The sequence below is a fragment of the Mauremys mutica genome, chromosome 8 (genome assembly GCF_020497125.1).
Source record: "Mauremys mutica isolate MM-2020 ecotype Southern chromosome 8, ASM2049712v1, whole genome shotgun sequence".
NCBI lineage: Eukaryota > Metazoa > Chordata > Testudines > Geoemydidae > Mauremys > Mauremys mutica.
Window position 1 is genome coordinate 55,941,314 of NC_059079.1, and position 15,204 is coordinate 55,956,517.

General features: G+C 49.4%; 1 protein-coding gene across 6 annotated transcripts in view; it reads right to left on the bottom strand.

Moving 5' to 3' along the window:
* RGSL1 (regulator of G protein signaling like 1) overlaps window positions 1-15,204 on the bottom strand; it is a 47,203-nt gene that overhangs the window by 16,534 nt on the left and 15,465 nt on the right. For all 6 annotated transcript variants that reach the window (XM_045027202.1, XR_006581600.1, XR_006581598.1 and 3 more), the window contains 5 exons: window positions 12,973-13,204; window positions 11,165-11,272; window positions 3,623-3,731; window positions 2,369-2,562; window positions 1,142-1,259 (listed from right to left, as the gene is read on the bottom strand). In XM_045027202.1, the coding sequence (XP_044883137.1) occupies window positions 1,142-1,259; window positions 2,369-2,562; window positions 3,623-3,731; window positions 11,165-11,272; window positions 12,973-13,204 (761 nt within the window). The remainder of the gene's footprint in view (window positions 1-1,141; window positions 1,260-2,368; window positions 2,563-3,622; window positions 3,732-11,164; window positions 11,273-12,972; window positions 13,205-15,204) is intronic.

Below are 15,204 nucleotides of genomic sequence, written 5' to 3' on the forward strand. Positions count from 1 at the left end.
GCAGTGAAACCTGATGAGGAGGGTAAAACCGATCATTCTCTGATCCCCTCCTCACCAGCTTCTGCTGCTGCAGGGGGCTGTGCTATTCATGGGTAATCCCAGAAATGCAAGGACCAGCTCAACCTGCCCCTTATAATATATCACAGACACACCAGTGTATGAAAAGTTATGAGCCACACCCTGCTGTCCTTATGCAGATAAAACCCCTGTCAGCTCCAATGGGAGCTGTGTCAGAATACGGACTCAGCACTCTGGCCACTGCTTAGGTGTATCCTACTACTGAGTATGTGTGTGTATAACCTCCAGGAAGTTTACCAACAATGCCATCGGCCTCTCAGGAAGTGTGATGGGGCGTCCACCCCTCACAAGGCTGGAACAGGCTAAAAGGGGCCAATTAATGTTACAGGCTGCACCTGGAGGAGAGCCAGGGATGGATAAAGCCTAGTGGAAGATGAAGCCCAGCTGGGCATGGGCAGGCTGGCTTGAGTAAAACCAGGAAGCTGAGAGCAAGAGGGGGCTGCAGGGAGGGGCTCTGCAGTCACTCTCTACAGAGAAAGGGAGTTGGCTAGGGACAAGGAGTTCGAGGGGGAGAGTAAACCCTGGGATCACGTCCTGGACTTCAGACTCCGGCAAGAAGCTGAGAGGGGGGAATAGCCTCTGGGAGCGGAGGAAGCTTGGGCTGGTAAACCCAGAGGTGAGCCAGGAGATAGAGATGTGAAGTAGGAAGGAGCCCAAGGAAACAGCAACAGGGTCAGAGATTGAGTAGACTGTGATTGCGAGGCGTAGGGTCCGTGGGCTGGAACTCGGAGTAGTGGGCAGGCCTGGGTTGCCCTACCAGCCATTGGGGAAGTGGCACTGGACCTGGACTTGGCCTGAAAGACTGACTGACATGGCATATGGACAGCTTGTCCAGTGGGACTTTAAGATCCCAGAAGGGGAGGACCAAATAGTGACCTGGCTATAAGGCCGAGTCACGAAGAGGAAGCACCCCAAATCCCAGAGAAATAGAGAGGCCATGGTGCAGGCAACTGAGGGAAAGGGACACCAGACCAGGTGAGAGAGAATCCCCAGACCCAGCCACAAGGAGGCACCCCAGTGGTGAGTGTACCCCGTTACAGTGAAATGAGCCAGGACTACTCACCATTTCTCTTCCATTGCTTTCAGGACAAAGCTCTGTGCGGTGAATAGCATGGAGCTAGTGACCAGGCTGGCCTTGGGTATATCTCTGATGATGGAAGCTTGGCATTGCAGCAGTTCCTCTAGAAAAGACACAACATCTCTCTCATCTGCACCAGACATTCTATCATTGTAAGACCTCCAGAGCCATCCATGAATCTCCATCCCTTGTGTTCACAAGGTCCAGGACCTTCATCACAATCACTAGCCCCTCAACCACGTTTGCCCAATACATTTTTCCTCCTTCCTTGGCATTTTCCCCATTTATAACATCACTTTTTAATCCAAGAAGAAGTCTGCAGCCCATATAAGTACCAAGGCACCTCAAACACTTTGCAAGTGACACTACTGAGCTCAAAACATCTAAAGAAGACAGTAGGCAAGAATATTTCCTTCCACTGCTAGAATCACAGGGTGAAATTCTATGCAGGAGGTCAAATTAGCTGATCATAGTGGTCTCTTCTAGAAATCTGTGTGGCAGTAAGAGCAGGAAACTCAGGAAACAGTGAGATTAAAATTAGACTCTCTGAAGAGCAGATGCCCCACTCGTTTGGGCAGTGAGAGCTGGCAAGGCCCTGTGCACTCTGCTGCAAGCTGGATCTAAATCTTGCTGCAAGGTCTCTGGATTTGGCAGCACTGTGGTACAGCAAACTGGAAATGCCAAATGAGAGTCCAGACCCACTGCCTCCACTAAAGCCCCATTGTGGTGCTGGAGTGATACAACGGCATCTTAAACCAGCCCTCCCAGTGGTCCAGAATCCTCGCCGATTTGTGTACAGTTGTATCAGGGAGAGTAGCAGCTCCTCCAGAGCCCTGCTGTGTGCCCACGTACTCCCCATGCTAGAGTAAGTGGACAATGCGCTGGCTTCTCCTCCCCTTCCAATGCACCAAACAGTTGAGGTGGTACAGGGGGTTGTCCTACTTTGCTGTGGGTGTGGCCCAGCAACAAATTACTATTTCCCTCCCACTTTGGAGCAATAGGGAAGTGGGGAGTGAGTTGTACCCCACAAGGGTGTCTGCAGCACACTGCATGCCCGGCCCACTCCTGGGGTGGTGAGCTTAGGCACTGCCCTTTGCACAGCGAAATCACTCTAGGCTGGGGCATCCCTTTCCCTTGTAACCTTAGTGGGTGGCCTGGATCATGTTTGCCTTCCTGAGTAGCTCAGCTCTGTGGAGTAGGGAGTCTGCGTACCAGCAGGTACTTTGTTGTGGAAGAAATTCTTGAGGATACTGTTGATCAAAGCTCTCTGAGCTTTGGGATTAGACTCGGTGTTGAGCTTCTCCACCGCCTGCCAGAAGAGCAGTGGGGCTTCGGAGTTATGTTGTTTGAGGAATTGCCTGAAAAACTCCAGGTGGACGGGGTTGTGCAGCACTTCCATGAGATACCTGGTGGGGAGGAGGCACTGGGTGAGAAAGCAGCACCATGGCAGGGCACTGTGCCCTGATCAAGAGCTGGAGCCCTGTGCCCGCATCCCCATTGGCACGGGGAGTTTTTGTCAGACTCCCAGTGATGGTGAGAGGGTAGAAAGCTTGGGGACCTCCGCGCATGGGACCTGATGAAGGCACTGGCAGAGTACGTCTTCTCCATAACAAGGGAAACCAAATGTGTGCCTCCTCCCCAGCTACTGATTCATTGAGAACCACAGGACCAGATGAACCCACTCATGGCTCAACAGCATCGGTGGAGTTTACCAGACCTGGCTGCCTCCAAAGGGAGCAACTGAGCCAAATACTGACCTGGGTTACACCAGTGTAAATCCTGAAGCCAGTGGAGTCATTCTGGATTTACGGCGGTGTACCAGACAGCAGAATCTGACCCAATGGCTCTGCACCTGCCATGTTTAACAGAAGATCCCAACTAGAGAACTAAGGTGGGAGCAAGGTTAATTTCACTAGAGTTCAGCTGTGCACTTGAAGGCATCTGCCCAGGCTGCCTTGGAACCCACAAGTGATCAGCAGCAGCCAGGCCATATACTGGCCTTCGTGCTGAAGGAGAATCAGCTCAGCAGGGAATCAAACTAGGCAGGCACGAGAAATAAATGAATGAGGGGAGGAGGAAGCCCTATTAATGATGTTCAACAACTCCACCTGCTGGGTAACTAGGAGTGATTCAGCCCTCCGGGGTGAAGCGGATATTTCCTGTACGAGTAAATGAGATGTGAGATTGCAGAGGAGGGTGCGTGGGATGGGTGAGGATGGGGGTGGGGTGGGGCTGGGGGTGGGGGGAGGAAGATACAGAGTTTCTTCCCCTCCTCCCCCATTCCACTGCTCAGATCCCAGCTATATCAATGTCTCCGTCTAAGAGCACTGTACTCTCTGAGGCAGACGGGACTGGTTCCACAGGAAGATGAATCAGATGGCAGGAGTTTGGGGGTTAGAAAACATGACTCTGGAGAGAGTGGAGGTGGTAAAAGGGAGGAAAGCTCCATGACACATGGTGCTGTACCTGGGTCTTAGAGAGGGCTTCCTTAACATGAGGTTCTCCCTCCTCATGAGGGACAGACTTGTCTTGCTCAAGCGAACACACCTCCTCTCTTCGTATTCAAGATCGAACGCTATTACAAAGAGAAGAGAATTGGGCCCGAGGTTACTGAGAGCCATGTCACAGTGAGCACAGACCAACTCAGCCTCCAGGTGGAGGAACCCAGAGGGCTCTGGGCAATCTCCAAACGCACCATGACGACATTCATGTCATGAGGCCAGTCCAGAAGAGTCTGTGCTGTGGGAGCTCGTCACCTGCATATGGCCACGTCCCTTTGGGGTTGGCTGCTGGGGAGCGTTCCTTCTCCCTGAACTCTGGGAAAGGGTGCTGGAGGGCAGGCCTTTCTGGGGGGCCAGGACTCTCCTCTCCCCCTTCCTTCTGGAGATGATCACCTGAACCATAGGAGGTGTCATGAATAGTTAGTAAAGGGTTAAAGCATAGTACCTGGTGGGCATCTGACCTGAGGACCAATCAGGGAAGAGAATTTGAAACTCCTAGGAGGGAACTTTTCCCTCTGTTTGGGGGGGTCTTGGTCTTTGGCCGTTTGGAGTTCAAGAGACCAGACGAGTTAATCAAGTCCCTACAAGTTCCACCTTTCTGAACTAATTTCTTCTAGTCAAGATAGTGAGTATTAGAAAGATACTTTGTGTCCTAATCTGATAATCCTATGTTTGCAATTCTGTGTGGTTGTTATTGATTATTCTTAATTCTGCTTGTACTGGTTGTACTGAAAAAGAGAGAGGATTCTCTCCAGAACTTAGCAAGGTTATACCCTATGAGTGCCCAGCTTGGATTCATAGAGATTCTGTATTTTCTTTTGTTCTCTTAATAAATTCTTTTCTTTTCTTTGGACTTGGTTAATTCCTTCCCTTGGGAAAATTCAGGGGAAGGGGAGGGGGAAGTGGGCTGCTTCCCTGTGTGTAGAGATTCAAGGCGTTTGAATCCAGGCACCTCTGTCTCCAGAGCAGGCTGGAGAGAGGGAGGAGGGGGGAGGGTCCTCCTCTGTGAATTGATCTGTGTTCCCAAGGGGGGAAACAGGGGTGTCCCGGCCCACGGAATTGACCGGGTGGTGGCAGCCGAAGGGGAGACCTACCCTAGGATTTTGGGGTGGGGGAAGACATGCGGGTCCTCACTTTGAAACCGCCCAGTTTCAAGTGAGGGTAGACTCCTGACATGGTGGCAGCGGAGTTTCGAACCCATTGTTACAAGCAGTTTTTTTCAGCTGGGCTACGCTGAAGGGAGCTATTCTCTTCTTCTAGAGCAGGAAAGCAACCTGACAGAAGAGGGAGTTTACAGTTTCAGCCAGGTTGGCTGGAGGGAATTAAGTTCCAGCAGGCTTTGTTGGAAGCAGTTTTCTTCTGTTTGCTTGAGGCAGCTTGAGGAAAAGGCAAGTTTCAAGCAGTTTTCAGGGTTGGGAGGAGTTTTTTTTCTCTGCTGGCTATGCTGAGGAAAAACTCTTCCCTAGAGGTGTGTCCTTCCTTTGTGATATCAGGTATCACTCAGGATTCCTAAGGTGGGGGGAAGTGCTCGCCAAAGTACATTCCCATCCAACAGGAAAAACAGGTTTGGGGGGGGAAGAGACAAACCCTCCAGCCAGGTTTTTTTTTTTTTTTCTCCCTGTGTCTTTTGAAAGGATCAGAAGACAGGAGAACACAAATCCCTGAGGAATAGACCAGATTTTTCTCAGGGGTATTGTTAGCAGCAGCCTTTCAGCTGGGCTGCTGGGTACAGCAACTCAGAGCAGAGGGAGACAGAGGAATTTTTTTTTACTCTTTCCCTCTTTCTCAGTACAAACCAGTAACATTACACAAACCACAATTTGCTATACAAAGGATTGATTTCTCTTTCTTTACTCAAGTTATCATAGCCAGGGTTAGGGACTGTCAAACACCACAGATAGTTCACTGACTGCATAGGGGTGTGGCCAGCACCAGAAGGCACACAACCATGAGTACTGGTGAAACAATTAGCAAACTTGACCTGGCCAGGCTGCAGGCTGAAGAAAAACAAAAAGAACATCAAAGACAGATGGAACTAATTATTGCAGAAAGGGCCAGGGAAGAAGCTAACCACAAGAGGGAGCTGGAGAAACAAGAGGCTGAGCACAAGAGACAAATGGAAATCCTGAGGGAGACCCACCAGCAGGCTCTGGAATTAGCAAAGACTAAGCAGCAGGAGCCAACCAATCCAACCCCTTTTCAACCTACTGATCAACCTTCTCGGAGAAAATTTCCCGCCTACAGGGCAGGGGATGATGTTGAGGCCTTTTTAGAAAACTTTGAGAGGGCCTGTATTGGATACCATCTTCCTAAAGATCAATACATGCTGGAGCTGAGGTCACAGCTCAGCGGACAATTATCCCTGGTGGCAGCTGAAATGCCTAGAGACCTGATGGACGACTTTCCACTGTTCCTAACCAAGGCCAGACTCAGAATGGGCATCACCCCTGATCACGCCCGTCAGCGTTTCAGAGCCCAGAAATGGAAACCAGAGATGTCATTTCCAGAGCACGCTGCTTACCTGGAAAAACACTATTTCTCCTGGATATCAGGATCCAAGGTTAAGGAGCTAGACGACCTACACCTCCTGATATTGATGGAACAGTTCCTAGATGGTGTTCCTGAGAACATTAGACGCTACATCGAAGATGGTAAACCAAAAACTCTCACTGAGGCAGGAGAGATTGGAGCCAGATGGATGGCATCGGTAGACAACACGAAAGCTACTGCCAAGGGGAGCGAATCCAACAGGGTACACACCGACACTAAACCCTACCGTCGCGGACCAATCAAACCCACACCTACAACCCACGGACAGTCACACTCTACCTCTTATTCTACCTCACCAGTCTCCAGTAGACCAACACAAACCGGTGACCCATCAACTGGGCGATGTTTTCAATGCAATGAATTGGGGCATATCAAAGCCAAATGCCCAAAGAACCTAAACCGAGTGCAACTCCTTGCACCTTCACACCAAGGAAAGCCGGACATAGATGTATCTCAAATACCCTTAGAACATAGGGAAACTTTGAGAGTGGACAAAAAGGAGATCATCGCATGGAGAGACACTGCAGCACATGTGTCAGCTATCCACCGAACCTTCGTGGACCCCAAATTCATCAACCAGAAAACCAAAGTGACAATTCGACCCTTCATGTCAAAACCTGTAACATTACCTACAGTGCGTTTACCTGTCCAGTACAAGGGCTGGTCAGGGAAGTGGACTTTTGCTGTCTATGACAACCATCCGATTCCCATGCTACTGGGGAACGACTTGGCCCGACACATTGAACAGCAAACAACAGAGGGAGTGGTTACACGCAGCCAAGCCAGACAAGCTGCCGGACCCATCCCTGTTCCTGAGCCATCCACCGGGACCCCGTCTGTGTTACCAGAGACCCAGACAGAGGTGGTGGAACCGGATCCCAGGCCAACACCTACAGCAGCCATAGTACATCCAGTCCCAGAACCGGAACTGGAAGAGCAACCAGCGCCAGCACCGGCGCCAGCGCTTGCAACTCCACCGCCAGAGGGCGCCAACGGGCCTGAACTGGCAGAAGCAGCAAACAACCCTACCCAAGAGGCTCAGCCGGAGCCTGAAATGACACTTTGTGCACCAGCGGGGAGCGGTCCACAGTCAACGGAAACAACCTCATCACCTACATCGCTTCCAGAGGAACTGGTGTCTCCCGCCTCAAGGGAACAGTTCCAGAGAGAGCAGGAAGCTGATGACAGCCTCAAGAAAGCATGGGCGGCGGCACGCAGCAACCCACCGCCTCTCAGCTCTACTACCCGATCCCGGTTCGTTGTGGAGAAAGGACTGTTATACAAGGAATTTCTTTCTGGTGGACACCAGGAGGGCTGGCATCCTCAAAAACGGTTGCTCGTTCCGACCAAGTACCGGGAAAAGCTCTTAAGCTTAGCCCATGATCACCCTAGTGGCCATTCTGGGGTGAAACGAAGCAAAGACAGGTTGGGAAGGTCCTTTGACTGGGAGGGGATGGGCAAGGCGGTAGCCACTTACGTCCGGTCTTGTAAGGTATGCCAAACGGTAGGAAAACCCCAAGACCAGATCAAGGCCCCTCTCCAACCACTCCCCATAATGGAGGTCCCATTTCAGCGAGTAGCTGTGGATATTATGGGTCCTTTCCCAAAAAAGACCCCCAGAGGAAAACAGTACATACTGACTTTTGTGGACTTTGCTACCAGATGGCCGGAAGCAGTAGCTCTAGGCAACACCAGGGCTAACACTGTGTGCCAGGCCTTAACTGACATTTTTACCAGGGTGGGTTGGCCCTCTGAAATTCTTACAGATTCGGGAACAAATTTCCTATCAGGGACCATGAAAGACCTGTGGGAAACTCATGGGGTGCATCACTTGGTTGCCACCCCGTACCATCACCAAACTAATGGCCTAGTGGAAAGGTTCAATGGAACTTTGGGGGCCATGATCCGCAAATTCGTCAATGAACACTCCAATAATTGGGATCTAGTGTTACAACAGTTGCTGTTTGCCTACAGGGCTGTTCCACATCCGAGTTTAGGATTCTCACCATTCGAGCTGGTGTATGGCCATGAGGTTAAGGGGCCATTACAGCTGGTAAAGCAGCAATGGGAGGGGTTTACACCTCCTCCAGGGACTAACATTCTGGACTTTGTAAGCAACCTTCAAAACACCCTCCGAGACTCTTGGGCCCTTGCTCGAGAGAACTTAAGAGATGCTCAAGCGGAGCAAAAGGTCTGGTATGATCGACATGCCAAGGAGCGGTCCTTCAAGGTAGGAGACCAGGTCATGGTCTTGAAGGCGCAACAGGCCCATAAGATGGAGGCGTCCTGGGAAGGACCATACATGGTCCAGGAGCGCCTGGGAGCTGTTAACTACCTCATAACATTCCCTGATTCCTCTTTAAAGCCTAAAGTGTTTCATGTTAACTCTCTAAAGCCCTTTTATCCCAGAGAATTACAGGTCTGTCACTTTACAGTTCAGGAAGGAGATGACACCGAGTGGCCTGAAGGTGTCTACTACGAAGGTAAAAGAAATGGTGGTGTGGAAGAGGTGACCCTCTCCACAACCCTACAACGTCTACAGCGGCAACAGATCAAGGGACTGTGCACTGACTTCGACCCCTTGTTCTCAGCCATCCCAGGACGGACTGAGCAAACCTACCACTCCATTGACACAGGTAATGCTCACCCGATTAGAACACCACCCTACCGGGTGTCACCTCATGCCAAAGTTGCTATTAAACAGGAGATTGACAACATGTTGGAGATGGGTATCATCCGCCCTTCTACCAGTGCATGGGCATCTCCAGTGGTTCTGGTTCCCAAACCAGATGGGGAAATACGCTTTTGTGTGGACTACCGTAAGCTAAATGCTGTAACTCGTCCAGACAACTATCCAATGCCACGCACTGATGAGCTATTGGAAAAGTTGGGACGTGCCCAGTTCATCTCTACCATTGATTTAACCAAGGGATACTGGCAGGTACCACTAGATGAACCCGCCAGGGAAAAATCTGCCTTCATCACCCATGCAGGGGTGTATGAGTTTACTGTGCTTCCGTTCGGACTGCGGAATGCACCTGCCACCTTCCAAAGGCTGGTGGATGGTCTACTAGCAGGATTGGAAGACTGTGCAGTTGCATACCTCGATGATGTGGCCATTTTTTCTGATTCATGGCCCGAACACCTAGAACATTTGAAAATGGTTTTAGAGCGCATCAGGCAGACAGGACTAACGGTTAAGGCCAAAAAGTGTCAAATAGGCCACAACAGAGTGACTTACCTAGGACACCAGGTGGGTCAAGGAACCATCAACCCCTACAGGCCAAGGTGGAGGCTATCCAACAGTGGCCTGTCCCAAGGTCAAAGAAACAGGTCCAATCCTTCTTAGGTTTGGCCGGATATTACAGGCGATTTGTACCACACTACAGCCAAATCGCTGCCCCACTATCTGATCTGACCAGGAAAACCCAGCCAAATGCAGTTAAGTGGACTGATGAGTGTCAGAAAGCCTTTACCCAGCTTAAGGCGATGCTCATGTCGGACCCTGTATTAAGGGCCCCAGACTTTGACAAACCCTTCCTAGTTACCACCGATGCATCTGAACGTGGGGTAGGAGCGGTACTAATGCAGGAAGGACCGGATCACAACTTCCATCCTGTCGTGTTTCTCAGCAAGAAACTGTCTGAGAGGGAAAGCCACTGGTCCATCAGTGAAAAAGAATGTTACGCCATTGTGTATGCCTTGGAAAAGCTACGCCCATACGTTTGGGGCCGGCAGTTCCAGCTACAAACTGACCATGCTGCGCTAAAGTGGCTTCACACCAACAAGGGAAACAACAAGAAACTTCTCCGCTGGAGCTTAGCTCTCCAAGACTTTGACTTTGACATTCAACACATTTCAGGAGCTTCCAACAAAGTTGCTGATGCACTCTCTCGTGAAAGTTTCCCAGAATCAAGTGGCTAAAAACTGTTCTTAATATGTTTTCATGCTTAGTAGTCGATGTAATAGTGCATGTGTTTTATTACTCTGGTTGTTTTACAGTTCTAGGAGGAAATCGCCGCCAGTGGATCCCACTGTGACGATTTGGGGGGCGTGTCATGAATAGTTAGTAAAGGGTTAAAGCATAGTACCTGGTGGGCATCTGACCTGAGGACCAATCAGGGAAGAGAATTTGAAACTCCTAGGAGGGAACTTTTCCCTCTGTTTGGGGGGGTCTTGGTCTTTGGCCGTTTGGAGTTCAAGAGACCAGACGAGTTAATCAAGTCCCTACAAGTTCCACCTTTCTGAACTAATTTCTTCTAGTCAAGATAGTGAGTATTAGAAAGATACTTTGTGTCCTAATCTGATAATCCTATGTTTGCAATTCTGTGTGGTTGTTATTGATTATTCTTAATTCTGCTTGTACTGGTTGTACTGAAAAAGAGAGAGGATTCTCTCCAGAACTTAGCAAGGTTATACCCTATGAGTGCCCAGCTTGGATTCATAGAGATTCTGTATTTTCTTTTGTTCTCTTAATAAATTCTTTTCTTTTCTTTGGACTTGGTTAATTCCTTCCCTTGGGAAAATTCAGGGGAAGGGGAGGGGGAAGTGGGCTGCTTCCCTGTGTGTAGAGATTCAAGGCGTTTGAATCCAGGCACCTCTGTCTCCAGAGCAGGCTGGAGAGAGGGAGGAGGGGGGAGGGTCCTCCTCTGTGAATTGATCTGTGTTCCCAAGGGGGGAAACAGGGGTGTCCCGGCCCACGGAATTGACCGGGTGGTGGCAGCCGAAGGGGAGACCTACCCTAGGATTTTGGGGTGGGGGGAAGACATGCGGGTCCTCACTTTGAAACCGCCCAGTTTCAAGTGAGGGTAGACTCTGACAGGAGGGAAGTAGGTGGGCCTCTCCTCAGCCTAATCCTCTTAGGGTGCCTTCCGTGCTCAGTCCTTCAGGGTTGTGTCTGCTATTCTCTGCGTTTGTTTTAAGTCTGCCCTAGTTCTAGCCCCTCATAAGCACTCACCAAGGGAGGGAAACATTCTGCAGAAGAGCTCATAGTCCTCACTTAACACCTCTACAGCCATCGAAGGATTCCTGAGGGTCAACTCCTCGAACGTCATGCTCCTGTAGTCTGATGGGGCAGAGAGAAGAGGGGTTGGACTAATCACTTGTTCAGCCTGTGGTTACCAGTCAGCCTTGGGAAGGTGCTTGAAGAAATAATTCATGGTGTTATATCCACAGGAGTGCCAGTCTTCCTTCCCTCCCCCCGATTCCTTCTCCAGCCTGATCCCTTGACTCTCCCACCACTGTGATGAGCAATGACCAGGACAGGTGGCCCACAGAAACTCAGGCTTCAGCAAAACTGCTTAATAATAGTAACACTTGGCACTTTCCAAACATTACTCTGTGAGATGTGTGTTGCTGTTCCCATTGTACAGATGGAGTTGATGAAGCACAGAGAGATTAAATGGCTTTCTTCAGGTCACACAGTGAGCTAAATTAATCCAAGGCTCTACAACAGCTTTTGCCAGCGCAGAACCTTGTGCATGGCTCTAGGCAGCAGAAGTCCACTGGGTGAGAGCATGTGGTACTGCCACAACCTCCCCTCTATTGAGGGCCCAAGGCAGTCCAAGATGGGGATTCGGCCAAGGCAACTGGGCATGGGTTTCCGTGCATTCCTGCTGCAGCCTCCACCCCGTGCAATGTCCCAGGATGGGTGCTAAGAGGCACAGTTTGCTCCTCCTGTGCCAGCATGAGGGGATCTGACCCAGTGAGTCATTGACAAAGCTGGAATTACAACTCAGGCATCCCTGACCTCAAAGCCCTGCCTCTATTCCACACTCTCCTGGGCATATCATATGGGCTTCCACTCCATATGTACCTTCAGACACCCTATGCAATGGGAGACATGTACCGTGTGTTTTGTCAATCCATATCACTTGGTCAAATCAAAATCACCTTTTACCAGATCACCATAGTGGGTGACATCCCAGCCAAATTTCCATTGTCTGCCATCTCCCTCTGAGCTGTTCAAATAAAGGGTCACAAAACATGGCATGAGTGTATTTTTTGCCACTCTTTGTAGAGAAAGGCTGAACAAAAGGACTGTGCAAAAAAAGATGAACAGTTTTTGCTCAAACATTTAAAGGTTGATTGTTTTTAAATTTGCTGTGAGGCTGAGATCAAGCATGGAAAATTTTAGGCCTAAGTATCAAAGTTCAAGGTGGCTATAAGCAACAGAGCTTGTCCAAAAATTCAGAAAAAAATGTTGCTGAAATTTTTAAGACATTTTTTGCAACATTTTAACTCTAGAAGCTGGTTCGAAGAACAGCCATCATTTTTGCAAAATAATGTTGTCAACTATCTACATTTTTTTCCAACCAATAAGCAGCTGAAGAAGGTCAGCTAGAGGGAAAACACTTTTTCCAGGTTACCTCTAGGGGTCGCTGTAACCCTGCCTACACTGTATATTTCAGGCCTGGTCTACACTAGGGTGGGGGGGTCGAACTAAGGTACGCGACTTCAGCTACGCGAATTGCGTAGCTGAAGTCGAACTACCTTAGTTCGAACTTCTTACCTGTCCAGACGCCGCGGGATCGAAGTCCGCGGCTCCCCCATCGACTCCGCCACCGCCGTTCGCGGTGGCAGAGTTCCGGAGTCGACGGGAGCGCGTTCGGAGTTTGAACTATCGCGTCTCGAACTCCGAGAAGTCGAACGCTACCCGTCGACCCGGCCGTAAGTATGGACGTACCCTTAGTCTTCGTCTAGCTTGACATGAGTGCCTCCCTCTCAAGTGACTGTGTCTGAGCCTCCCGAAGAGACTCCTTTTACCTGTCTTGCGCACAACAAGCTCCAGTTCAACCTGAATCGATCCCCCTTTTGTGAGATCCTGAGTGGCTATGAATCTCCAGTGCTCCTCTGAGAGTGTCTCAAAGTCCCTCACTCCGTATAAGGCTTGGCTCAGAGTCAGGGATTCCTTTATCCTCTTGGCCAGCAGAAGGTGTTCATCTTTTCCGTAAGTCTCCTCTTTTCCCACAGGCTTCTGGACCTTGCTCCTCTGAGACTACGGCCAAAAGAGTGGAGAATTATTGCCCGGAGCCTAGATGACATTCTCGAAATTGCTACACTAGAACAGACCGGCAGCCTCTCCGCTGGCTCAAGCACCAGCTGCGTTGCACAGCTAGCCATGCTGTAAGGTGGTCACAGCCATACTGTGTTTAAACGCGAGTGGTTTGTTTTAGTATAGGCAAGGCTTGGACAGTTGCTGGTGCTGGATGCTTATATTGCAGTAGCACCCCAGAGGCCCCATTGTGCTAGGTGCTGCACAAAGCAACAGTCCTTGATCCGAAATGCTTACGATCTAAATATGCAAAAAAAAACAAAGAGTGGGAGAAAGGGGATGCTACAATCCCCATGTCTTACTTGGGAAACTGAGGCACAGAGAAACCACATGATTTGCCCCAGGTCACACATGGAGTCTGTGGTAGAGCCAGGAATTGAACCCAGATCTATTGAGTCCACTGCCTTAACCACAAGACCACCCTTCCTCTCCATTATGTACAGGAAACCCTCATAATGCACCTAATTGTATAATAATGTGGAGGACAAGGTAGAGGATGTTCCTTCCTGACACCAATTGATGATCAGGATGTGCCCTGAAGCATGAGAATCATTCGCCCTTGAAGTGTAGTCTAATTTAGAGTATCCGGTAGGTAACATAGAAAATGCTCATATCATTCAGACACTGGCACACTCATGGCATTTTATTTAACTCATGGAACAAACAGCGCTATTGGGAGAGAAACAGCCCATTCCTGTGACTGGCTGAAACTGCTGATGCACTTCATGACACCATGAGCCCAATTCTGCCCTCCCTTACGCCTGTGTGACCTCACTGGCTTCAGCAGAGTCTCTCCCCTCCCCCATGCAGCCAAACTCTATCCTTCAGGCCCTGCTGCTGGCTGCAGGTTTGGGCCCTTAATCATTAAGTGAGCAATTTGGATGTGCCACAAGGCAACAGGATTAGAATGTCCTTTACCTGAAAATTTTAAGATGTGCCTACAAGCTGCCTGACCTATCCTTGGTGCAACTCCACCAACTTCCATAGCGTGACACCAAGGATGAACTTAGCCCAGTTGCTTCATACCCTGCAGACCTCAGGGTTTAACACCTGCTGAAGTGCTAATTGCATTCATGTGCCAATTCTGTGATCTGAAAGGTAATTTCCCTGTCAGGGGATGCTTAACTACCTGGCTAATTAATTAATTTACAACTATTAGAATTAATTAATAAGGGCCAGATTTTTAAAGGTAGTCAAACATTTTTGCACTCAGTGTTGCAAGGTCTAATGGATTTAGGATCCTAAATGTCATTTTAAAAAGGGACTTAGGCACATTGGAGCCTAAATCCCATTGACTTTGATGCTTACATGCTCTGTAAATCCCACGGAGTGCCTAGCTGCATCTTTGGGCACCTAAATACCTTTGTAAAACTGGCCCAAGATCAATATTTTCAGAAGTGGCCATTGCTTTGAGGCACCCAGCTTCAGGAAACGAAGATCTGATTTGCAGACAGACATGCTAAGCGCCCAAGAAAAGGGTGGCTGCAAGTGCTCAGCACTTTTTAAAGCTAAGACCCAGCTGTCTCAGGTTGGAACCCAAAACCGAGACACCCAAAAGGAGAGGTCAGTTTGCAAATGTTGGCCTTAGTTAGCAGCGTGGTCCATGTGGGTTCTGCAGGAATCCAGATAAATCTGGATATTTCAGCACATCTGTTTGAAAGTATGTTTTTCAGAGGCATTCTTGCCTCAAGGTACCATTTATGGGGCTGGTATTCCATGAGATCTGGTCTCCTTGTGGAATTTAAAGCACCAATTAAGAGCAATGCCATGGGAAGAGGAGAACTCATGTAATTTGGTTCCTTAAGGTAGTGAAAAAACATGTGAAAAACATAAACACAAGTAAAGCACAGTTAAAAATGCTAGCTGCCCCTCCCATTAATGAAGGCCTTTATTGGTTGCAGGGTCACCTGTCCATGTGTGTAGACTTTTTTCTCTTTGTGTAA